General features: G+C 49.4%; 1 protein-coding gene across 1 annotated transcript; it reads right to left on the bottom strand.

Annotated features, from left to right (window-relative positions):
• Positions 1-289: 289 nt before the first annotated feature.
• EXOSC10 (exosome component 10) lies at positions 290-25624 on the bottom strand. The gene is made up of 25 exons (XM_047084551.1): positions 25502-25624; positions 22829-22965; positions 20538-20661; positions 18905-19009; positions 18450-18615; positions 17971-18085; positions 15820-15895; positions 15503-15613; positions 15158-15301; positions 14442-14632; positions 13255-13411; positions 12953-13101; positions 12720-12770; positions 11955-12066; positions 10123-10173; positions 9869-9947; positions 9673-9782; positions 7818-7913; positions 7423-7497; positions 4789-4876; positions 3592-3665; positions 2896-3067; positions 2074-2135; positions 1088-1164; positions 290-431 (listed from the first exon to the last, which is right to left on the bottom strand). Exons 1-25 carry the CDS (start codon positions 25610-25612, stop codon positions 401-403), a joined length of 2664 nt encoding a protein of 887 aa, XP_046940507.1. The 5' UTR covers positions 25613-25624; the 3' UTR covers positions 290-400.

Genomic DNA, 25624 nt, shown 5'->3' with positions numbered 1-25624 from the left:
CATGACTGGAAGGCATGTGAAGGAGGGAGCATGGCTCATGGAACCGTCTTAAAATGGAGAGTCGATGCTCCATGAACAGGGTGCTCTGTGTTTTGTGGGTGCTGCCCTTTTCTGAGTCATAGGAGATTCTCCTGTGTTCTCTCTCAGGAATGATTCTGGACTTCTCCAGAAATCAATCCTCAAGGGCACGCTTACCCACAGACAGCCGGAGACGGTGATCTGAACAGGGTGGGATCTGTCCTCTCCTGCCGGAACTGTGGTGGCAGCAAAGGAAAAGTCAGGAACCCGCTTTCCTCCAGTAAGAATTATTTTTAATGGTTTAAAAATGAGTCTGTACAAAACCAGCACCACCGTCTGGTGCTTCCGGTCCGCTGGGGAATTCCAGGGGTCTCTTCCAGCGCTATCTCTTTGGCCAGCTGTGCCTGAGACCTCTGCGGAGACAATATGAAAACAAGAGTTACTTCTTCCAGTTTGGCTGGAGAGCTGCTCTCAGCTGTTCATAAAACCTTGCAAACCTTAATGCACAACTGGGGGAGCCTGGTTTGTTGGGGGGGGGGGGGCGGTGGTCCTGGACAACTGAGCTTGGCAGTAGGGTGCCCCCCCACCCTGGCAGACAAGAGCGGGCTGGGGCAGTGCCCTGGGGCCCAACGAGGGTGGCTGTGCTGGCTAAGATCTAAAGGCAGATTCCCTCATCAGGCCACCCCCCAGGGGTGAGTCCTCTGGTTTCAGGGTCTGTCCTGAGGATAAGCGTTTCAGGTTCTTAACTAAAATTTTCTTAAATGACAACCCACATTTACTTCACTGATTTTTCCCCCCCATTCCTCAGAATTGGGCTGATCTAGGAAAATTCCAAGCCTATCTGCTCGGAGGTGACCCCGAGGCAGCTGTGTGGCGATAGGTGGTGAGTGACAGGAATCTGAGTCTGGGACACAGTAACAGCACTCGGCAGTCCCTTCCCCTCCTCCCAGCTCGGCTTTCCTAGAGTGACCGGGAGGGATCTGCTCCAGTGAGGCTCTCTGGGTCTTTCCAGCTGAGACCTCTGAGCCGCTGCTGGGTTTGCGGGGCCACGCCGGCCTTGGCCACATACCTGTCTGGCTTTCCGCTTGGAAAGGACATGCTTTTGTTTCCCACCGACTGTTTAAGTTTTTTGGGTATGGCGCATTTCTGAAAAGATAAAAAGAAAAAAAAAAAAATCACTTCGGCTGAGTGATAACCTGACTGCAGGAGACACAGGAAACAGCTCAGAAGGCCCTCCCGAGACACCAGCGCCGCCGGTGTGACTGGTTTTCTCTCCACTGGACGTTTCTGGGTGCTCTGAAGAAAAGGCCGTCTGGATGAGCTACTAAAGGGACAGGAGGGCTCCACACGGGCCTCAGCCTCCGCGTGCAAATTTTCGGCCATTTTTGGCTCCGACTGGCACCGACACCCACGGGGGCGAATGCAGGCTTGTGCCGGCACAGAAAGGAGTGTCTGTGGCCTGCGGCTGTGATTCCCATGGTAGCAAACCGTATGCCAGCCTTTACGGCCTCTTTAAAAAAAGCTGTTTTTTTTTTTCTTTTTCTTTTTATTGCTGGAAGAGCTGACGGGTATTGTCCGGACTTGGGAAGGGATGAGGTGAGGGCAAAGATATGCAAAGGAAGATGACTGATGATTCCTAGCTGGGCCCTCTTCCCAGCAGTGGAAGAGGAAAAAAAAAAAAAAAAAAGCACCATGCGCACGTGAGAATTCTCAAGCAGATTTCTATTTTTCATGTAAAAATTTATTTTAGAGAGAGTGTGTGTAAGTGGGGGAGAGGGGCAGAGGGAGGGAGGCAGAAAGAGAGGGAGGGAATCTTAAGCAGGCTCCACGCTCAATGCGGAGCCTGACGTGGGGCTCGATCCACGACCCTGGGATCACGACCCGAGCCGAAGTCAAGAGTCGCATGCTTAACCGACTGAGCCACCCAGGTGCCCTGTCTTTCCTTTTTTCTTTTTTTTTATTAGCTGTATCTTCTGTTTTGTTTTTTAATTTTCAATCAAAATATAGCTGACATATACAATCTTACTAGTTTTCGGTGTCAAATACATGTCTTACCTTGCCAGATGGCATCTGCTTATTTGGATCGAACTGGGAAGAAGGTTTCGATTTGCTGTTTCCTGGAAGGTAAGAGAAGAGAGACGCCAGTGATCACGTACAGGAGTTAGTACACCCAACGGGCGGACTCCTGGGTGGGTGCCCAGTGTTCAGGAAGGGTGGGGCTGTCAGCCTGCTGACCCCTTTACGAGGAGGGCCGATAGCTGACACATTTCCACGTGTCACGCTCCCAGTACAGAAGGACAGCCCGAACACTCGTTTCTCACAGATCTATTCTCAGCTCAGGGCAGGTGGCTACAGTACTGCCTCTTTTTCCACCGAGGAGACCCATTCTGGTCTGTGTGCTGGTCAGATGCCACTGTCGGGAACTTGGGCTCTGAGGTGACAATCCTGCGCTACCTTCTCTCTCTTCAAAGGGATGTGGTGCCAAGGAGGCTGCTCTAGAGTCAGGAACGCCGCCTGTAGCCCCTCCAACGTACACGGACTCTGACGGGCCAAGGAACCGCAGAGCACCTCACGGGCATCAGTTTCTTCAGTAAACTCCTTACCATGTTTGTGTGTCTGAGAAAATGTGTTTCTGGGCCCAAGCTACAGTGAGGAAAGACCACGCGTGCCATCTCGCTCAGCTGCCAGAGAGGCCCCGGCAAGTAAGGCCCAGCACGGGAGGGCGGCACTTTCTGCCCGGGCGCTGCAGGCTCCTAGGGCGCCGGTGCCTTGTCCTTCTCGGGCTTAGTCGGTGCCTAGCGCACGCTTTCTCCGCGCTACAGTTCCTCCCCCCTAAGGCGCCAGACATTCCTTGGAGGGCACCAGTCCCCGCCTCACCAGCGAAAGCCTTGAAATCCGACTTGCTGTAGTCGTAAGGGGTGAAATCTTTTTCTGGCAGACCTGGGTCTTTTGGCTTCTTAGAAGTTTTGAGTCGTTTCTTCTCTTGTTTCTGCTCTGTGGTCCTCGGGTCACTTGTCGTTCGCTCTCTCTTCTTGGCGGCGCTTTCTAGCTGTAGAGGGAAGGAAGCCGGGGGTGGGTGAGACAGACGGACGGTCCCACTAGGGACTCCGCCGCTGTGCTGGCAGCTGGAAGGGGAGTGCGGGCCGTGAGTCTGGGCAGGGCTAGGGCCACGTGGAACAAATCCCTCGCTGGAGAATGACGGCAGGTCACCAAGGAAAGATGGGCTATGCGCTCTGGAGGGCTCTGGGGGGTGGAGAACGAAATACATACTAGGGCAGAGCAGGACGGTAAACAGGCTTGGCTGTTAGAAGCTTCAGCACCTTATCTACTACTAGAGTCAGGGGTACAGTCTGTTGAGCACAAATTCAACAGAGGAAATCATCTAAGAGGAATTACGATATAAACTTTTTGGAGGGGAAATAAGGCAGGCGCTAACTGACAAGCCAAAATGGACGGGGAAGACATAGCATTTAATTTGAACCACAGGGCAAGCCCTCCTGCCATTCGAGGAAAATCCTGGCCACAACCAGGGGCATCGGGTTTCCTAAAAGAAAGAGAAGGGCCGGCACGTACGGCAGCCTGCTGTCGGACGGACACGGCCTGTTCCGCTGTTGCTTTGTACTCTTCCCTGGCCTGGTCCCGGGTGGCTGCAAGAGAGAGCACTGTCTGTGGAGCTGCCGCCTCCGGCAGCCAAGCCTCCTTCCTCACCCGGCTGCCCCGGCTGCCGGGGCCGCCACAGCCGGGGTGCCCTCCCTGCTCCCCAGCCTCCCGCTCCGACCCCTCTCCCCCAGGCTCGGAAGAACGGCTGCCTTGAGGCTCAGGCCCGGGCGCTCTCCCCACACTCTCAATCTGACGGCCTACCTGCCCCTCTCCTGAGAGCCCAAGCCAGACGTCCACCACCTACGTGACTCCTCCCTGAGGACGTTTCGGATGGACCTCAACCACGGCACATCGAGGACCAGAACGAAACCCAAATCGGCGCCCTGTGCGCTCTTACTCTGTTGCTGGTCACCCTCGTCTTTCTAATCACTCAGGCCCAAACCTTCTGGCGTCCACGGCTCCCTTCCTCCTCTCACGTGCCTCACCCGACTCGTCGTGAAGTGCTGTCAGTGTCACCACTGGAAACGTCAGCTTCCAGCCGCTCGTCCCCAGCTCTGCTACCGTGCCTTCCGAGCCAGCGGCCCCTCACCTGGGTTACCGCCCTGTCTCCTCCCTGGGCTCCCACTCCTGCCCTCTCCACTGGGCCCTCTGTGGCCCCTGAAGATCAGTGCAGGTCACTGCTCCACTCAGACCCTCCAGAGCTTCCCAGTCCGCTGGGAGTACAAGCCGTGTCCTCACGACAGCCCTTCCTGCTCTCCTCCCCTCAGCCACGCTGGCTTCCCGGCCTCTCTCTGTGCGCGCCCGACAAGCGACCGCCTCGGGGCCTTGGACTTGTGGGGCTTCCCCTGGAAGCAGCCCGTCTTTGCTCAGTGTCACATTGATTAGACTGCCTTCACCAAACGCCACACGGAAGCAGCCACCACTCCCCCGTGCCCGCCCCCAAGCACCTCCTACCCCTCTCCCCGCGGAAGTGTCTCTGGCCATCTGAAAGGACAAACGTTCACGGCAGGCTGTCCACTGTCCCCCAGGAAAAGGCAAGCCCCGCAGGCAGGGGCCGTGCCATTCTGTTTGCTGCCATACGGGCACTTTGTTGAACAAACAGAATGATGTCCAAGGCCTGTTCTTTGACAGACACACTGACGGGCTGACTTACAAGGAAGTGAGCGCTACCTGTTTGCTCCGCTGCCTTCTCCTTGGCAATTTCTTTAGATTCTTTGCGTACCTGCACCTGGCTCGCCAGCTTCCAATGGTTGCTGATCTACAATGAAAACAAACGAGACAAAAACGCTCCGAAACTCAGCCACCTAGGAACGCTGTATTTTTTTAATGGGGTGATACCGGACATGCTAACCTAACAACTACACACGTTCTAAGTCAGAAGTTCCAAATCTGATGACACACACACACACAAAAATCCATTTTATTTATAAAATCTTTATCAAGAAGGACAAAGGGCAACTGTATTGCAGGCACTGAGCCGGATGCTTTCCCGTCCGTTGTCTCATTCAATCCCTTCTAATAATCCCCGGGACAAAGGCATTATCATCACCCCCACTTTGAGATGGGAAATAGGTTCAGAGAAGCTAAATAACTCGTCTGAGGGCACACGGTTAGCAAATGGTGGAGCTGGGATTCAAGGCAGGACTTCTCAGGGCCGTTTGCTTCTGTATGAACATTTGCCTGCGGTCAGGACGCATCTCGCTGACATTAGACAGAAGCACGGTAAGGGACGTACAGTTGCCGAATGGGCCACAACTGGTGGGGGAAGTGGGGGAGAAGGCATAAGATCCACCTGACTCCCCATTTCTAAAGGCAGGAGGCTAACCACCAGCGACAGGGCAGGGGCCCGTCAGGTTTCTGGCCTGACCCTTGGTGCCTAACGAAAGAGCGGGAGGCAGACGGAGCCAGGCCGTCCATCTGACTGGAGCAGGAACTTCCTGCAGGAAGGAAGAAGGCTTTTAACAGACAATTAACAACGCTGGCTCCCAGGAACATCTCATGGGGCTCCAGGGAAGGTATTTCCTTATTCCTCATTATGCTATTAAAAACAAACCAAACAACAGAAGACAGAGTGTTTTAAATTTAAGCTGTCATCTATAAGAGCCTTAAAGTAATATTCATATATAAAAATGCATCAAGCTGATCCACAAAGAACTTATCAAACTCAACACCCAAAAAACAAATAATCCAGTGAAGAAATGGGCAAAAGATATTAATAGACACTTCTCCAAAGAAGACATCCAGATGGCCAACCGACACATGAAAAAATGCTCAACTTCACTCATCATCAGGGAAAGACAAATCAAAGCCATAGTGAGATACCACCTCACCCCTGTCAAGATGGCTAACGTTAACAACTCAGGCAACAACAGATGTTGGCGAGGATGCAGACAGAGAGGATCTCTTTTGCCTTGTTGGTGGGAATGCAAACTGGTGCAGCCATTCTGGGAAACAGTGTGGAGGTTCCTCAAAAAATTAAAAACAGAACTACCCTACGACCCAGCAATCGCACTACTAAGTATTTATCCAAGAGATACAGGTGTGCTCTTTCGAAGGGACGCATGCACCCCCATGTTTATAGCAGTGCTGTCGACAATAGCCAAAGGATGGAAAGAGCCCAAATGTCCATCAATGGATGAATGGATAAAGAAGATGTGGTGTATATATACAATGGAGTATTACTCGGCAATCCAAAAGAATGAAATCTTGCCATTTGCAACTACGTGGATGGAACTAGAGGGTATTATGCTAAGCGAAATTAATCAGAGAAAGACAAATATCATATGACTTCACTCATATGAGGACTTTAAGAAACAAAACAGACAAACATAAGGGAAGGGAAACAAAAATAATATAGAAACGGGGAGGGGGACAAAACATAAGAGACTCTTTTTTTTTTTTTTTTTTTAAATGTTTTTTCAACGTTTATTTATTTTTGGGACAGAGAGACACAGAGCATGAACGGGGGAGGGGCAGAGAGAGAGGGAGACACAGAATCGGAAACAGGCTCCAGGCTCCGAGCCATCAGCCCAGAGCCTGACGCGGGGCTCGAACTCACGGACCGCGAGATCGTGACCTGGCTGAAGTCGGATGCTTAACCGACTGCGCCACCCAGGCGCCCCTAAGAGACTCTTAAATATGGAGAACAAACAGAGGGTTACTGGAGGGTGTGTGTGTGGGGGGGATGGGCTAAATGGGTCAGGGGCATTGAGGAATCTACCCTGAAATCATTGTACTATATGCTAACTCACTTGGATGTAAATTAAAAAAAAAAAAGGAAAAAAAGGCATCAAGCTGTACACCTAACATCTGTGCACTTTGTGACATATAAATTAAACTTCAATTAAAACCAAAAGCCTCAGGGCACCTGGGTGGCTCGGTCGGTTAAGCGTCCGACTTTGGCTCAGGTCACGATCTCACCGTCCGTGAGTTCGAGCCCCACGTTGGGCTCTGGGTTGACGGCTCAGAGCCTGGAGCCTGCTTCAGACTCTGTGTCTCCCTCTCTCTCTGCCCCTCCCCTGCTCACGCTCTGTCTCTCTCTGTCTCAAATTAAAAAAAAAAAAAAAAAAAACATTAAAAAAAACCCCAAAAGCCTCTTTCTTAAAAGGTTCCCAAATGCTTCTGAAAGTCAGAATAAAGTTCTCGCCCCTCTCTCTAGAAGCTATGCTTATATGTATTTATATATAAAGTGTTTTCTGTATTCAGGAGGTTCAAGATGGGCTTAAGACAAGAGCTAGTTCAGATAATTAAGAAGTCTCCTTTTCCTAGAAAGTCACTCTTGGAAAGGATGGTGAGTCCACTTACTTCATAGATTTTTGATGACGGATCAAACTTCGCTGCCTGAGAAACGTGAGCGCGGCGTTCGAGAGAAGGCAGAAACTGGAGGGACGGAAACAGTCGTGTTAAAGGCGGTCAGGAACTGGACGGGGGGTTTCGGCTGGTGTCAGCATGGGAGGCCTCGTTCAGAGCATCAGCCGAGCCATAGCTCACTGGCATTTGAGCGAGGTATCCTTGCCGGTTTCATCTGAGAAGATCCCGACTCCATCCCAACCTGGACACCAGGGACAACGGACACACTGGATTCAGGGGCTCCCTCTTTCCTGGGCTGTCGGCCTCTTTTCCAGGCAAAAGGCCCCTACAGCGGCAGAAACCTCTGCCTGTTCCGTCAGCCCTCAACTAGATACACAACGCTTACTTACCATCCTAAATGGATTTTCAAAGGACTCCATTATGTTCTGGGCTTTCTTCTGTGCAACTGTTAGTGGGCCCTTTCCACTCTCTTCAGCACTAGGTTCCTGCAGGGACAAACAGAAAACGATCAACTCATCACCGTCATCATTTTGTGGCAATACGATACAAGCAATGGCATAATCGTAACAGTAATAAGAATACTGGCTAATTTTTTAGGGCTCTCGTCTGCATAAAGCACTGTAATAGCCTGTAATAGCACACAGTGGGGTGTACTTAACATCTATTTATTAAACCAATGAACTCTCACTGTGTCCTTACAGACTATTAAAGTATGTGGTATTATTCTCCCCATCTTACAGATGAGGAAACTGAGGCACAGAGAGGCTAGGTCTTCCAGACCCTGACGGCTAACAGCGGCACAATGAGGACTTTAAACTTAGGTCCATCTGGCTCTAGAACTCGAGGTTGTAACCGGACACTCACAAATGAAAAAAATTACACACTTTTGCGGGGAATCAGGACAATTCTGCACCAGGGTGTTGCTTCCAACCGGGTTCAGCATGCATGCTATCCTTCCGCGTGCTCTGTGGTAGCAGTCTTGCCACCCAGGGCACAGAGACACGACGGTCTGTTAAGTACAGCGCTTCCCTGTTCACATGGCCCCAAGTTCATGCTCGGATTTGTAGCTGCTGAGTCACCTTGATGACTCAAAGCGCCCAGATTTCTCTGGTCACGAGTTACTGAAGCCAGACCCAATCTAAGTTTATGTGATTAAGTGAGAAAGTTAACTCTCAGGCACCACGTCTCGCAGGCGGCATTTTGTCTCCCTGGCTGCGGCCTCGCCTCTGGGGTGATTCTGGAACCTACGGAACCCACGTTCTCACGTGAACCCTCTGTTTCCTCTCACGGAACCCTCTGTTTCTCACGTGAACACCTGCTAAGCTCGATCCTCGTCTTTGTCCAAACGGATCAGACGCTTGCTTCTCTTTCCAGAAATTCTGAATTTTTCCTCTACCACCTCTGTTGTTGGCAGTATTCAGTCGTACCTGTGTATTTTCCCTTCATCCTGGTCATTTTGGTATCTACCTATCTTGACCAACAACCACACCCTTCATCCTCCCTTTGCAAACAGCCTGAAATTCCAGTACTGGCAGAAACACCCACTAGGGAGGACAGACGGGGACAGGCTCCGTCACAACCCAGTACGTATTCCGGGAACACGGCCTGACCCAGGTTGGCCACACTCGGTCCCATACTGGATGGGGTCACGACCTACCACGACTCAGCCCCTCTTTGGGATGGGAAACACGTATCTCCCCGCTTCCCAGTGCCCTCATATCCTGCCCTTCGCTTTCCTTAATCGGCCAGCATAGAGAAATGCGTTTCAAAGCCGCCTCTTTTGCATCCAGAGCACACGCGGATGGCACCGGGGCGTGCTGGGGCGCAATGAGCAGCGCGATACGCTCACGAGAGTGCTCAGCCGGCCCCTTCCGGGACTCAGGCCGAGCCGCCTCCACTGTGGCTGTCGGGAAGGTCAAGCTGCCTCCACTGTGGCTGTCGGGAAGGTCCTGCTTACCGATCACCGTGGCCCACGCCCTCCTCCCCGCCAGGCGTTAGCGCTCTCGTCAAGATGTTAACCCTTCCTCGAGGATCTCTTCACACAGAGCTCAGGAGACAATCCTCCGCCCATCTCTCACAGACTGCTTAGCAGATCTGTCTCCACGCCTGTCCCCTCCGGCCTGGGTTTTACTTCTGGCATTAGCGTCCACAGTGGATGCGACGCTCCAGGCACATAGCCTGTCTGGTAAAGCCAACAAATCCCTGCCGGTCTACATCACCTCACCGGCGAGTCCCACTACTCACGTTAAATAACGTGATGACAGCGGTAGCGATCAGGCATTTGGTCTCTGGAGGGGCGTCCTCTTCTCTTTGGTCAGGGAAGAGGCTTGCCTGTTTCTGCACGGGCACGGGCCCTACAGGGATGGAAGTCAATAAGGTCAAAGCCTAGCGGACAGCGTGCAAGGCAGTTTCCAGGACATTCCAGAGGCCTCTACGTTACCGTCGCTTGCGACGACAGGGTAGCCATCTGAAGGGGCGTGGGAGCAGTCGTGGGGTCCAAAGAGAACATTCTCCAATCTCTGCGTCAGAAAGAAACCGACAGGCCTCATGAAAGCCTTGCAAGCATGCAGCAGCTTTTCACTACTGTGCTGGGGGCTGCCTCGGACAGGGAGGTTTGTCCTGCACCGGCTCTGACTGGTGTCCCCCCCCACCCCGCCCGCCCACCAGAAAGAGAGGACAGATGCAGGACCATACCTCGGGACTGGGCAGCGGGCTGGTCTTCTTCACGCCGGTTGCCACTTCAGACTGAGGAGGAAAAACAAAAAGCATCTGAGGAAAGGTACGCCAGTGGGGCGCCCGCACGTGTTTCCCTGGCATAGACTGTGCCCTTCACTAGACTGTCGTTCACGAGCCCAGAGATTTTCCTTTGTCCTTCATCCCTTACAGCGCCTGGCGATATGATCAGTTGGTACTCGGTAATTATTTGTTGAACGAAAGAATGAAAGCCTTTCTCATGGCAAGGGACGACGCAGCAGATTTGCAAGAGCTTGAAAGAGATTCTTGTCTAGAGACCAGGGTTTCTCTTTCCGTGGACAAGCTGTAGAGCCAACAAAGGAAACTTTAACACGAGGACTGAGATGTGTATATCTTTACACATCCTAAAGGAATTGATTTTAAGTCTTTCTGGGTCAATAATCTTTCAAAATAATTACAAATACGGTTTACCATATACCAATATTACTACTGAGGCAACACCGTTAAAAATTGTCCCCTCCTAGCTCGGAGCCTGGAGCCTGCTTCAGATTCTGTGTCTCCCTCTCTCTCTGCCCCTCCTCTGTTCACGCTCTGTGTCTGTCTCTGTCTCTCTCTCTCTCTCAAAAATAAAGATTAAAAAAAAACTGCCCCCCCCCAAATACAAACCAAGACACGTAAATCTATCTGAACATGCTGTAGCATCGACACAAGCATGCACACACACACACACACACACACACACACACATCCGCCACCGTGCCCGCACCCGGGCGCCACGTGCGTGGAGATGCAGGTAACCGGACTTTTGGCTGGCTAGCCTGCCTTCACCTGGGTTTGTCGAAAGTTTGGCATCTCCTTCACAAAATCAGCTCTTCCTGAGTTCCCCATTTCTATCCGAGGCCCTCCTATTTTCCCAGTCACCTAGGCTTTATATTTGGAGTGAGTTGTCCTAGACTCCACTTCCACTATCCCCAAATCCACAGTCTGAGAACACGCCGGGGTACTTCGCCCAGTGCTCAAAGAAAATGGCAGTCGCTTTCATCGTCTGTTACTAATTCCCATCGACCTTTCTTCTCATGGCGCTTCTTGTTCGTGTTCCTTTCCTTCCATTTCTGGGACCGCCAAACTCACAAGACATTATCACTTCACATCTTGGACCCCTGCCAGGCTTCCAAAACATGCTCCCTGGACTGAGACCCTCAATCCATTTTTTTTTAAAGTTTATTTATTTAAGTAATCGCTACACCCAATGTGGGGCTCAAACTCACAACCCTGAGATCGAGAGCCGCACGCCCCTCCGAGCCAGCCGGGCGCTGTGACCCCCCAATCCATCTTATTCCACCAGGTTAACTGCCTCCCAACAACACCTAACTGGCCCAGTCATTAGACATTACTTGCTGTCGACTTATTGAAGACAGGATCATAAAATAACAAAGATGAGCTTTAGCTTTTCACTGTCATCAAGGAGACATGTCTACTGGCTTTCCTAGCCCCTCTTATTTTCTTGGGGTTAAAAAAAATTTTTTTAAATTTTTATTTATTTTGGGGGGGCAGAGTGTGAGCGGGGGAGGGGCAGAGAGAGAGGGAGACACAGAATCTGAAGCAGGCTCCAAGCTCCGAGCTGTCAGCATAGAGCCTGACGCGGGGCTCGAACTCACGGACCGCGAGATCGTGACCTGAGCCGAAGGTGGACGCTTAACTGCCTGAGCCACCCAGGCGCCCCTCCTGGGGTTTCTCTTTAGCACGGAGACCAGATCATGTATGGAGAAGACCACAGGTGCCAGCAGACAGAGCCTGGTGAGCTGAGAACCTTTGGCAGCAAAGCTTCTTACCTTCAGCAGGGGCATCTCCCGAGCCTGCTGGATCAAGAGGTGCATCTCATTGATCTGCTGCCGTACGAGGGGTGGAACAGGGTTGCAGCAAGCTATGATGCCCTGGGGTTCCCTGAAGACAAGGAAGGACAAACTCATCACTCCGGGACACGGCCCTCCGAGGCTTCCAGACAAGCACGGTGATCAGGGAAGCCCGAGCGCTACGGCTGAGGGGAAGACCAGGGAGACGAGCTCCTAGCGGGGGGCAGTCGGGGCCAGCCGCTTCCGCATGTGCTCTCTGCTGCGGCAAGCTTGGAGGAGGTGGCCCCTGCAGCCTGCCTCCGGCTAACAGGGAGAGCTGGAGAGGGGCACCACAGCCCTGCCGAGCCGTTGCACTGCAACGGGGTCAACAAGAGATCACGAATTTGGATTCTCTGCGTATGCTTCAATGAACATCATAAAGCATTCAAAACCCCAAGATTCCAAATTACAGAGGAGAGCATCTGTGACACTTTCCTCCCTTCAGAGTGGGTACTGGAGGCTCAGACTCACAGCGGATCCGATGTGAGGCGTAACCATTGAAAACGGCTGCAGTTCAGAAGCTTTAGTTCCTACTGGGCAGTCCAAGGGAGGAAATTCTGAATCCTTGGACTCGTGAACTTCCTTAGAGCACTCATTTTCTCTGAGTCAACAGCACTGGGGTAATAACTATCAGAGAGGCTGATTTTTGAAGGATAAAATTTCTCTGTTGAGAAAGTCAACATATTTATCAGTTCCCAGACTCACTTGGGCAGTTCTTCAGCTATCTTTAGCATCATGTGGTTTGGCAGGACGTATCTAGAACAAAACACACAGTGGTAGCACGTTAAATTCAGCCAGCGAGCCCCATTAAAAGGCTACAACCCGGGAGGGGAAAACATAACACACTTTCAGGGTGAAAAGAAAAAAGCCCATTATTTCCTTGTTACCCGAGCTGCTCAGTCTAGGAGCAGATATTAAAACAACGTCTAATCCCTTACCCGTAACTTTCATCTTCCCTACGAGCTGTTTTATCCCTCCAGGCAAACAGCAGCTGAAAGGCTGTCAGCTGCTGTGTGTTGAGATGCTTCTTCTGCTTCCTATACAGTTCGAGGTAGGATTCGTCCGTGAAGATAGGTTTGATGAATTTCTGCAATGTATTACAGAACATTCAGGATCAATGGGAATCAGAATTGTGCCCTGGGCTCTTGAAGACGTTTGGCTCTTTTCCTCTGTGTAAAGAACAAAGCAAAGCACGAGGACCCGGCCCGAGATAGGGTGGCCGTGACCGGTGACACTGTACCTTGAGGCAGATGTCCCTGCTCCGCTGCCACACCACCTGCAGCTGCACGGGCTGCTGGTTGCCTCGCTCCCACAGCTCCAGCCTCGTTTTATCATAAATGTAAAGCAGGTAATGGGTGTCATCTCGGGCGTAGTTGAGCATTTCCTCAGGCAGAGGTCTAGAATTGCAACAGAGGCAATAATTTCGCTGGTTTCTGCCCCGGGTGAAACCCTAACCCTAAAGCAATGTAAGCTATGTGCTCTGAGGGTGCTAATAAGACTTTGGCTCCTTGTAGTATCACAGCCAATACTCCAGTTATGGCGACATTTCCTACATCTTAACAGGACAAGCCACTGTCTCCACGGCTGGGGAGAAAGGGCAGCAGGTAACGATGTGGTTGAAAATAGAGACCCTGGGATCCCGAGTTTGAATCCTAGCTGTCAACACCTGTCCTCGGACAAGTCGCTGGGCTCACTTTCCTCACCTGGGAAATGAAGGCCGGCACCTCACAGGCTGCTGTGGGGACCACCCAGCACAACATCCCCGAAGCTCTTAGCTCAGTGCTTGGCACATGGCAAGGGTTAACTAACAGGTAGTGGCTTTCAGGCTTTGTCAGTTTTCATCTTCTATCTGGGCTTTGTTAGATCCTCTTTGGAAGTTCTGGTGTGCACAACTGGAGGAAAGCTCATTGGAGGAGGCTGCTTCATACAACAGCTGCAAACTCAGGAAGCCGGCCACCTGACAGTGATCGAGCTGAGCCCAAACCCCGGAAAGTGTGGCAGGACTCCACCAAAATCTTACACTCTAGTAAATACTCATTGTAAGGTGCGATCACCTACATACCTCAGAATTCTTTCAGACCTCTGGGAATTCACCACACACACGCACGCACGCACACACGCACTCACCCATCCCGACTGCAGAGATCTGAGTTTCAAACGAGAGACTGGCAGGGATACAGACACGAACACGGCACACCTCTTCCAACCTCTATTCCCGAGAAGCATGGTGTGATAGCCCTACATACACTCCACGTGGTCACCCTAAAACTTCCAGCTGTGCTGGAAACAGCTGGAAGAAAGACCAGCGACATTCAACTCAAGGTTTGGCTGACGTCACAGTCTGAACAAAGGTCTGCGGGGACGAGACGCTGATGGGCACCCATGCTTCCTGCGCCATCAGCATTTCCTCGTTAAGCACAAACTGACCGTATCCTCCAATCAGCCAGCTGAAACTGTTTGTTGGATTCCACGTTGCAGTAGAGTTTCAGCAGATGGTCCAGCGAGTGCCTGCCCAGGTTAAGAAGGCGTGCTGCCTGATGGGTATCGAACATGTTCACTACATACAACCCGAAGTCTTTCTGTAGCCATTCTATGTCTGAATCGGCACCGTGGAAGACCTGAAAACAAAGCCGGAGTCAGGGGGTACAATGTGCACGAGGCCACTTGTGCCCCGAAACACACTCTACCTCTAGGGGATTATAACTCTGGAATCAGAAGCCAGAAGGCAGATTCAGATGGGTTCAGTTTTAAACGCTTCTTTTAATTTGGACCGACAGCCTTCTACGCTCCTAATGGTACACTCCTCAAGTCTGAAACTGCTAACAGCCAGTGATTCTGAGAAAACAGCTCCACTAGCTTCAAGGATAGTCATGAAGTCCGCAGGAGCCTGATGGCATGGGCTCACTGCAGGAATCCTTAACATGACGTACCGTCGCCCCGGGTGGTGACGAGCTGTAAGCTGTATCTTAGGCTGTTCTAATTGGGGCTTAGAAACAAAAGCAGTTTAGTGTGGGGGATCCGAGTGCAGGAAATTACAATGATTTCTCTCCACGTCACCAGGTCTATGTTGAAATAATGAAACAGTAAAACAAAAGCACTTAAATCCCGCGCTCATGCGCCAAGGCTGGAAAAGGCTGGCTGACCTTAACGATGGCGGGGTCTGTGAGGCTCTCATTGAGAATGTACATGTCACTTCGGAGCTCCAGGGTGTCGACAATGAAGTCTTCTGTTCGGGTGGAGATCTGCATCAGGCAGGTCAGCCCCAGGAAGCTCCTGTAGGAGTGGTGCTAAAACCCGGAAAGAGGGGAGAACAGGGAAAAATGATTTTGCTAGGCTTTCCTTTACCCATTTTAGGTGGCCAGCTATAAAAGTTACAAGGCTGATTGGTCTTTGCCAAAAAATAGATCTGATGGTGTTAATTTTATACTCCTCAAGTAGGTGCACTCATAGAGGATGTAAAATTTCACTCAAGGTCATTCACAACTTACCTCTAAGTCTACCGCAAACTCCTGACAAGTCAAGAGCTTCTCATTGAGCTCCACCAGTTCGTCCAGGGAGGATACAAAATGGCAGGGTGTTTCTCCCACAGGCCTATATAACTGGAGCATGAACGCACAGGTAGGAAGAGAGAGGAACATTACGAATCATCCTTCGCTAAAGCACAAAATGAATTAGGAGTTCAAGAAATGACCCAAAGTTGCAACCTTCCACTTTAAAAGATATTTAAAGAAAGCCAAGATTGCAATTGATTGGATTTTTCCTGGGCTACCTGGCCATCATCCATAAACTCAGTTTGGATGCTAACCTGGGGTTCTGGCTTTTGAAGGACTGAATCTGGTGGAGTGAAGTGATCTAGTTCATACTGATAAGGATGTGCGAACCTGAATAAACAAAACAAAAAGAAAAGTCCTTTTGAGGAGTTTTGTGATTCAAGGAAGAACAACTGCTTTAATCCAATTTGTAAAGACAAATGAGCAAAGAACACTGTGAAAATATCTTCTCTCTATAAAAAGCACCATTATTTCAGTGAGAATTCAAGGGCATCAAAAAAAAAAAAGATCATGTCATACTGGTTCACCCTTATACTGTGATTAATTAAAAATCTACTGATTCATGGGGCACCTGGGTGGCTCAGTCGGTTAAATGTCCAACTCTTAATTTTGGCTCAGATCATGGTCTCAAGGTTCATGGGTTCGAGCTCCACACTAGGCTCTGCGCTGATAGTGTGGAATCTATTTGGGATTCTCTCTCTCTCCTCTCTCTCTTTCCCTTTCTCTCCCTCCCTCGCCCTCTCCCCCTCCCCCTCTCTCTCCCCACTCTCTGCCCCTCCCCTGCTTGCGTTCTCTGTGTCTCAAAATAAATAAACTTAAAAAAAAAATCTCATTTATAAAAAAAAATTTTTTTTTTCAACGTTTATTTATTTTTGGGACAGAGAGAGACAGAGCATGAATGGGGGAGGGGCAGAGAGAGAGGGAGACACAGAATCGGAAACAGGCTCCAGGCTCTGAGCCATCAGCCCAGAGCCCGACGCGGGGCTCGAACTCACGGACCGCGAGATCGTGACCTGGCTGAAGTCGGACGCTTAACCGACTGCGCCACCCAGGCGCCCCGAAATCTCATTTATAAAAACCTGAACTCTTATTTCAAAACACTGTATGACTGCCACTGTGGATGATAAAAAAATGTGCAATGTAGAATTCCTTGTGGTTTGGGGGGAAAAAACACAAACCTGTGGAGAGAGAGAGGGAATGGGGCAGGTATCTCAATTGGTCATATGCTAAAGGCTCTATTTTTTGTTTTTCTGTCATCTACTTGCATAAAAACCCTAAATCTCTGAGTTCCTTGAGGGCAGGGCCATGAGTCATCACCTTTATTCCTTTGCACCTGCCTGTGGCCTCATGGTGCAGAGCTGGGGCTGAGGGCATGCCGCTAGGGCAGACTCCAGCTATATGTGAGAAAAAGACCAACACCAGCAAAGTCATCACCACCTTTTTCTTTCATACGGAAGGCAAGGTCCCTTTGTCTATTTTAAGCAGTTAATTATTCTTTTTTAAATTTTAATTAATTTTTAAAAGTTTATTTATTTCAAGAGAGTGAGAAACAGAGAGTGTGTATGTGAGCAGGGGAGGGGCAGAGAGAGAGGAAGAGAGAGAGAGAGAGAGAGAGAGAGAGAGAGAATCCAAAGCAGGCTCCGTGCTGTCAGTGTAGTGCGGGGCTTGAACCCATGAACTGGGAGATCATGACATGAGCAAAAATCAATAGTCAGATGCTTAATCGACTGGGCTGCCCAGGCACCCCTACGCAGTTTTTTGCAGATGCTTACACTGCCAGTGAAAAATGCCGTCTCCCTACTGACTTTATTAGCGGGCGCCTATCTCATGCCTGGTGAGAAAGGCAGAATGTCAGAGAGGAAGGACAGGTTTTTTTTTTAACATTTATTTTTTTGAGAGAGAGAGACAGGGCATGAGCAGGGGAGGGGCACAGAGAGAGGGAGACACAGAACCCGAAGCAGGCTCCAGGCTCTGAGCTGTCAGCACAGAGCCCGACGCAGGGCTCGAACCCATGAACCATAAGATTATGGCCTAAGCCGAAGTTGGACGCTTAACTGACTAAGCCACCCAGGCGCCCCTAGAGGAAGGACAGTTTTAAGAAAACTGGAGGTTTCGAGTTCTGGTTGTGTGGGAAGTCAGCATCTCTCGGAGGGGGTGGTGGGGGTGAGAGCGAGTGCTACCTCTGAGGACTGGTGACGGTTACCCAAGATGTCACCTGTGCAGGCCCTCTGTGAACACCAGCAGGTTTGACCAAAGAGATCCACTGTTAGGATAGTGATAACAATCACCCATGCCTCAGATTCTCTGTTTACACGGATATATTTTACAAGAGTGAAGCCGAGTGAGAATGTGGCATAAAGGCAATAATCACTCACGGCAGAAAGTCCCGACAGGCAAATACTCACATGTCCTGCTCCACCTGCTGGGTTCTCTGCTGATGGATGAAATCAGCCAGGGCAGGGGGGACATCCAAGTCCTCTGGACGATCCTGTGGGCGTTCCCTCCTTTCTTTAGAGAGTGCTAGAGACCCAAGGAGCAACAAAAACGTCATCCCAGGGTGTCTGGGTGGCTCAGTCAGTTAAGCATCCAACTTCGGCTCACAGTTCATGAGTTCGAGCCCCACACTGGGCTCTGTTCTGACAGCACGGAGCCTGGAGCCTGCTTCGGATTCTGTGTCTCCTACCCTCTCTGACCCTCCCCACTCGCACTCTGTCTCTCTCTCTCAAAAAGAAACATTAAAAAACAAAAACAAAAATGCCATCACAAAAGGGGTGAATACATTCACATCTTGTCTAGTTATGGAGGAGTTAGCTGGCTCCTTCCAAGACAGGGAGGCGGGGGGAGACTTTTCCCGCTTTCTTTAGGCAGAGCCTGCACGACTTACCCTGAGGGAGGGGTTTCTGAGCGTTGGGCTTGATGAAGATCTTAGGAAGAAATGGTGTGTTGGAGTTGTCGATCCTTTCTCGGAATTTAAGCTGAGGCCGGGTGATGTTTTTGGCATGAAGCAACCGGAAAGTTTCAGATTTTGTTTTTTTGCTATATTCTCCTGCCTACGATAACAAATACAAATAGCTTATAACGCCGCAACTCATCGATGAGAAATATAAATCCCATTTCTGCCTTCCAAGAGCATTCATTTGAGAGTGTATGTTGTGGATTAGGTTGCAGGGTGCAAAGGAGAGAAGAGGTAATTAGGTTGTGCCTGTCCACGAGAGCAAGTTGGGCAGTGGCCAGTTCTGTGTCCAATGAATCAGAACAGAAATGCAGACTTGCACGGCCAGGGGCCCTATTGTAAAGCTGACATTAGAAGCTCTAGTCCATCTGAAAAGCCTCCCTCACCTTGCGGTTCCAGCTGGACACTATTGTCTTGGGGACCTGTAATCCTGCAGGGAGGACTGGCTGTTGGTTCTTATTCACACCTGAAGCCTCATCCAGTAAAATACCCTAGGGGCAAGAGACAACAGTTCAGGGTTAACAGGTTAATTATTTGACATTCTTAAGAAATACATTCAGGGGCGCCTGGCTGCATCAGTGGGTTAAGCGTCTGACTCTTGGTTTCAGCACGGGTCACGGACTCGCGGTTTGTGAGTTCCAGCCCCGCACTGGGCTCCGTGCTGACAGTGCGGAGCCTGCTTTGAATTCTCTTTCTCCCTCTCTCTCTGCCCCTCCCCCACTTGCTCTCTCTCTCTTTCAAAATAAATAAATAAACTTAAAAAAAAAGAAATATATTCAAAGAATCATGCATGGGAACATATATAAACACACACAAGAAAGTCAGCCCAAATAATTAAAACATTATTTGCTCAAAGACAGGGCAGTAATTGACCACTCCCAACCCTTGATCAGTTCCCCTGACAGCTCTCAGTTGAACTGAAAATTGAAAAATGATTAAACAGTGTGATCTGGCCCACAAAAAGAATCAAAAAGACCCTAGACTGTAGCTACTAAATAAGGAAGGATGGTACTCAGAGGGAGAAGGGAGGGTGTTTTGATCCATTCTGCCCCATTGAAGCAGACGTAGGGTATCAGTCTGGGCATCCAGATGACAAATGGTAGCATGGCCGAACTTGAAATCATAAAATATGAGCAACTGCTGAAGGACCCGTGGGCATTGAGACTATGAGAGGGATGACTTCACAGGACAGGAGTGTGGGATTTAAATATCTGCAGGGCCGTCACATGGTTGAGGGTTCAATTTGTTTTGGACGATCTCTGTGTATTTCCGTAAATAACTCTGCTGTAGAATTGGGCCTAAGTAGACAGTAAGCCAGATCATATGATCCACATCTCCTTCTAATCATGCAAATCAGGCTGTTTAGCAGATAGTAGATAACAGTGAAAAAAAAAAAGACTCAATTTTGGTTAGGCTCTGTACCCAGAAGCCTCTTCTCTCGCAACGCAAATAGGACTTGCAAACCTGGAACGTGGATTTCTTAACAGGCCTCCACTGAGCAGTGATAGGTTGAAGTAACTTATTTGAAGACAACTGCGTTATCTTTGGGGAAAAAAGGCCAACTGTCAGGAAGGGAATGTCATTGGAACAAGAAATGCTAAATTTCTGGGGCGTCTGGGTGGCTCAGCTAGTTAAGCATCTGACTCTTGATTTCGACTCAGGTTATGATCTCATGGTCGTGAGACCGAGCCCCACGCTGGACTCTGTGCTGAGTGTAAAGCCTGTTTGGGATCCTCTCTCTCTCTCTTTCTCTCTCTCCCACTATCTCAAAATAAATAAACACTTAAAAAAAAAAAAAGAAATGCTAAATTTCCTTTTCATTTCCTCAGATGCTGGGGTTTCTTTTCATATTTTAATAATACAAAAGCTCCTCATTTGTTAATTATCTTTTTTTTTTTAAAGATTTCATTTTTAAGTAATCTCTATGCCCGACATGGAGCTCAAACTCATGACCCTGAGACCAAGCCAGCCACATGCCCCCATTTGTTAATTATCTTAAGAGTAGGGTGAAACACTCACCACTCTTTCCAGAATGACGTCATTGGTATCGACCAGCAAATCAAACTTGTCCTCCAACTCTGTCACTTTACTTCGGTCCTTAATGTTGCTTCTACACCCATGGTACTGCATTACTCTGCTCATGCTAAAAGGACAGGAAAACCAAGGTTAGTTTGTATACCTTTATTCATTTGTTCCCAGTCTGAGAGAAAGCTTGAAAGGCTTGGCTTAGACTGTTCCCGATACTTTGTGATCAAACTAATAATATTTGCACCCTTATAGCAAAGTTGCGTGGCCTTGGGCAATTCCCTAAATCTCACTCAGACTCACGTTCCTCACCTGTCAATTGAAGGGATGGAAGAAATTAAATTCTAAAGAATGCATCATACTATGTAAATAATACACTCCGCATTCATTGCTTTATCATGAAATCTAAAAGAGATTCTCTGTCACATGACAGTTAAACAAAAACACTGTTTGTGTACTGTCTGTCCTCATACTCTTATTAAAAAGCTAATCCTCATGTCCCTGCAAGCTGTATGAGAGACTCTTGGATCTAGGTTTTCAAGTCCCACGTTATTCAAAAAGATTCATATATAGTGCAAGAGTCAATATGTTTTTTAAAAGTTAAACTTGGGGCGCCTGGGTGGCTCAGTCGGTTGAGCGTCCGACTTCGGCTCAGGTCACGATCTCCCGATCCGTGAGTTCGAGCCCCGCGTCGGGCTCTGGGCTGATGGCTCAGAGCCTGGAGCCTGCTTCTGATTCTGTGTCTCCCTCTCTCTCTGCCCCTCCCCCGTTCATGCTCTGTCTCTCTCTGTCTCAAAAATAAATAAATGTTAAAAAAAAAAAAATTAAAAAAAAAAAAAAAAGTTAAACTCAAAAGGTACCAAATAACATTTCCCTAATCAAAATCCATTGTCTTGGGGGACCTGGGTGGCTTAGTCAGTTGAGCACCTGACTCTTGATTTCAGCTCAGGTCATGATCCCAGGTCGTGGGATCAAGCCCTGCATCAGGGTCCACTCTGAGCATGGAGTCTGCTTATGATTCTCTCTCACTCTCTCTCTCCCTCTGCCCCTCTCCTCCGCTCACTCTCTCTCTAAAATAAATAAAATTGGGGCACCTGGGAGGCTCAGTCAGTGAAGCCTCTGACTCTTGGTTTTGGCTTAGGTCATGGTCTCATGGGTTTGCAGGATCGAGCCCCACGTCAGGCTCTGTGCTCATAGCAGTGCGGAACCTGCTCAAGATCCTCTCTCTCTCTCTCATCTGCCCCTCCCCTGCATGTGCACACACTCTTCCTCAAAATAAATAAACATTAAACAAAATAATAAAAAAATGAAATAGATGAGAAAAATCCACTCTTTAAAAAAATTTATTTTTTTAATGTTAAAAAATTTTTTTTAATTTTATTAAAAACATTTTTTTGTTTATTAACTTATTTTGAGAGAGACAGAGAGAGCAAGCAGGGGAGGGGCATAGAGAGAGGGAGAGAGAGAATCCCAAGCGGGTTCTGCACTGTCAGCGTAGAGCCCGATGTGGGGCTCGAACTCATGAACTGCAAGATTACGACCTGAGCTGAAACCAAGAGTTGGATGCTTAACTGAGCCACCCAAGTGCCCCTAAAAAAATTTTTTTTAAATGTTTATTTTTGAGAGAGAGAGAGAGAGAGAGAGAGAGAGACAGAGCACAAGTGGGGGAGGAGAAGAGACAGAGAGAGACACAAAATCTGAAGTAGGCTCCAGGCTGTGAGCTGTCAACACAGAGCCCGACACAAGGCTTGAACTCAAACTGTGAGATCATGATCTGAGCTGAAGTCGGACACCCAACCCACTGAGCCACTCAGGCACCCCTATTTTTTTTTTAAGTTTATTTATTTTGAGAGAGAGAGTGCGTAGGTAGGGGAGGGGCGCAGAGAGAGAGAGAGAGAGAGAGAGAGAGACAGAATCCTAAGCAGACCCCATGCTGTCAATGTGGAGCCCAATACAGTGCTCGATCATGTGATCAGTGAGATCACGACCTAAGCCTAAACGAAGAGTCAGACACTTAACTGAGTGAGCCACCTAGGCGCTCCAAGGGTTTTATTTTTTTTTTAAGTAATCTCCACATCCAACGTGGGGCTGGAATTCACAACCCCAAGATCAAGAGTCACATGTTTTACCGACTAAACCGCCCAGATTCCCCCACTGTCTCATTTTTATATGTTATAGGTCTTGATAGCACAGAAAAATATGATTAAGATCAAACTAATCTAGGAAAAATTATCGTCTTCTTTATATTCATTATTCTCACTGTAATAAAATAATAGAGTACTCACCACTGAAGCAGCCTGTCTCCCTGTGTTTCACAAAATGCCTGGAAACCAGGAAAACTTCGGTAGAAATCATACTCATCGCCAAACTGTGGTAGGCCCCCAGATGCCTTGGTGACTGCCACCACTGACCCAAGAGCAAACTGTCAAAAACCAGAAAAAAAGCATTTTTTGTTTAAAGTTTATTCATTTATTTTGAGAGACAGCGTGTGTGCATGCATGCAAAGCAGTGGGGGAGGGGCAGAGCGACACAGAGAGAGAGAGAGAGAGAGAGAGAGAGAGGGAGGGAGGGAGGGAGAATCCCAAGCAAGCTCTGCACTGTTAGCACAGAGCCCGTTCTGGGGCTCAATCCCATAAACCGTGAGATCATGACCTGAGCCGAGATCAAGAGTCAGACGCTTAACTGACTAAGCCACCCACGCACCCCAAAACAAGCATTTTATCTATTTATTATAACAAGCATATTTTAAACACGGGTCCCCATTCATTCAAAAGCTCATTTTTCTCAGGGCGCCTGGGTGGCTCAGTCGGTTGAGCGTCCGACTTCAGCCCAGGTCATGATCTCGCGGTCCGTGAGTTCGAGCCCCGCGTCGGGCTCTGTGCTGACAGCTCGGAGCCTGGAGCCTGCTTCGGATTCTGTGTCTCCCTCTCTCTCTGCCCCTCTCATGCTCACACTCTGTCTCTCTCTCTCTCTCTCTCTCTCTCTCAATAATAAATAAATGTTAAAATAGGGGCGCCTGGGTGGCTCAGTCGGTTAGGCGGCTGACTTCGGCTCAGGTCATGATCTCACGGTCCGTGGGTTCGAGCCCCGCGTTAGGCTCTGTGCTGACAGCTCGGAGACTGGAGCCTGTTTCGGATTCTGTGTCCCCCTCTCTCTCTGACCCTCCCCCGTTCATGCTCTCTCTCTGTCTCAAAAGTAAATAAAACGTTAAAAAAAATTTTTTTAAAAAGCTCATTTTTCTCAAGATTTACTATATACAATACATTGTGCTAGACAATGCATCTTCACACATTCAACAAATATTCATTTAGTGCTGATTTTACCTCAGGAACCAAGTTTTGGAGCTTACATTCTTGGGAGAGTGGGAGAGCAAGACTAAATACATACAAGACTAATATTCAAAATGGCCTGGGTTTGGGGACGCCTGGGTGGCTCAGCCGGTTAAGCGTCCGACTTAGGATCAGGTCGTGATCTCACGGTTCGTGAGTTCGAGCCCTGAGTCGGGCTCCCTAGTCAGTGCAGAGCCTGCTTCGGATCCTCTGTCTCCCTCTCTGTCTGCCCCTCCCCCGTGCTCTCACTCTCTCAAAAATAAACATTAAAAAAACAAATGGCCTCGGTTTGAATCTTGGCTCTGCTACCTATCAGCTGTGATCTTGGGTAAGTTGTTTAATTTATCTGGACCTTAGTTTTCTCCTCTGAAAAAGAGGCATAATAAAAGTGTGAACCCCATAGAGCTGTTGTAAGGATTAAATGAGCTAATGAAATCAGAAAAGGTAGTGCTTGGTAAGCACCTAAGTGTTACCATTATTACCACTCAAATTCAGGTCCATGAATTTTCTATGGGAATTGACTTCCATGTTTCCATTTAGGCAAGCATCTAAAACGTAAGAACATTCTAGATCCTTTCACTGACCAAAGTATAACCATCACTGCCCACGACTGGACTTGTGTTTATGTTCCAGTTAGTGCCAAGTGGTTCTTTATTTTAATTGTGGTGCGATCATGAGAAAAACACCTGAAGTGCTGTCATAAAGAAATCATGGTTGGTAACATGAAGGCCAAACGACACCACCGTGAGTTGTGTAACGAATGGTTCCAGTTGGGGGGGGGGGTGGCGGGAGAGAAAGGAGGTGGGATACATGGTAGCTGGTGAGCATGAACGCCACCCAATCAGGACCATGGCTAGTGGTCCAGGAACTATCCCAGCCAAACAAATGAATTAATAATGACATCTGCTAATGATGATCCACCTAGCTGAGTGGAGGTTGGGGGAATACACGGTGCTAATTTACAAATTATTTTAGTTTTGTGGATTTGTAAGAGTTATGCACGAGGCATAATTAAACCTACTTTTGTTTGTTCATATTTAAAAAGCATTACACAAATAATTTAGATGAACCCTCTCTGTGTTCCTCCGAGGAGGCAATGGTAAATGTTCTAAGGCACCCAGAGGAGGCTGAGTTGGTGGCAGCTGTTACAGGTGACATTAAACCCAGGGTCTGGGATTATATAGGACTGCACCGCATAAGAGGAAAGGACGATCATCCCGGCCGCGGGAGAGGAGGATGCCCGTGCGGCGTAAAGCAGCCGAGCCCCTCCGGGGAGTTGGTCAGGTGGCTCAGGCCCGGGCGGGGACGAGGGCCCGAGGGCTGGGGACATCAGGGTGACAAGGAAGCCCTTCCCAAGACGCTGACACGGCTCTCCACACCCGAGGCTGCATGGGCTCAATGTGAGAACGAGGGTCCTGGGAAGCGGGGCGTCCCTCAGTGTTCGCGTGCGATCACCGCCCGGGAGGGGAAGTGAAAGACTGTGCCCGGCTCGGACAGCGGCCTCTCGATCCCTACCCGGGGCCGGCAGCAGCGCGCGTGCGGCCGGCTGGGCGGCCGCCGACTGGATCCGGGCCTACCTCTGGCCGACCTCGGGCGGCTCCCGATGCCCCAGAGGCACAGCAAACTTACCTTCACGAAGCTGTCCGCGTCCGGGAAGCCCGGTAGCACCATCTCCCCATCGGGTTTGGCCGCGCTAGTGGCCGACTGGGCCTTGAGCTCCCGGGGGCTGGGAGGCGCCATTTTTCCCAGCCT

The sequence above is a fragment of the Lynx rufus genome, unplaced genomic scaffold (genome assembly GCF_022079265.1).
Source record: "Lynx rufus isolate CCGP_SWC_20201006 ecotype Redwood Valley unplaced genomic scaffold, mLynRuf1.p SCAF_2, whole genome shotgun sequence".
NCBI classification, from domain to species: domain Eukaryota; kingdom Metazoa; phylum Chordata; class Mammalia; order Carnivora; family Felidae; genus Lynx; species Lynx rufus.
The sequence above is the reverse complement of the archived record's forward strand: the minus strand, read 5'-3'. Positions and strand labels throughout refer to the sequence as shown.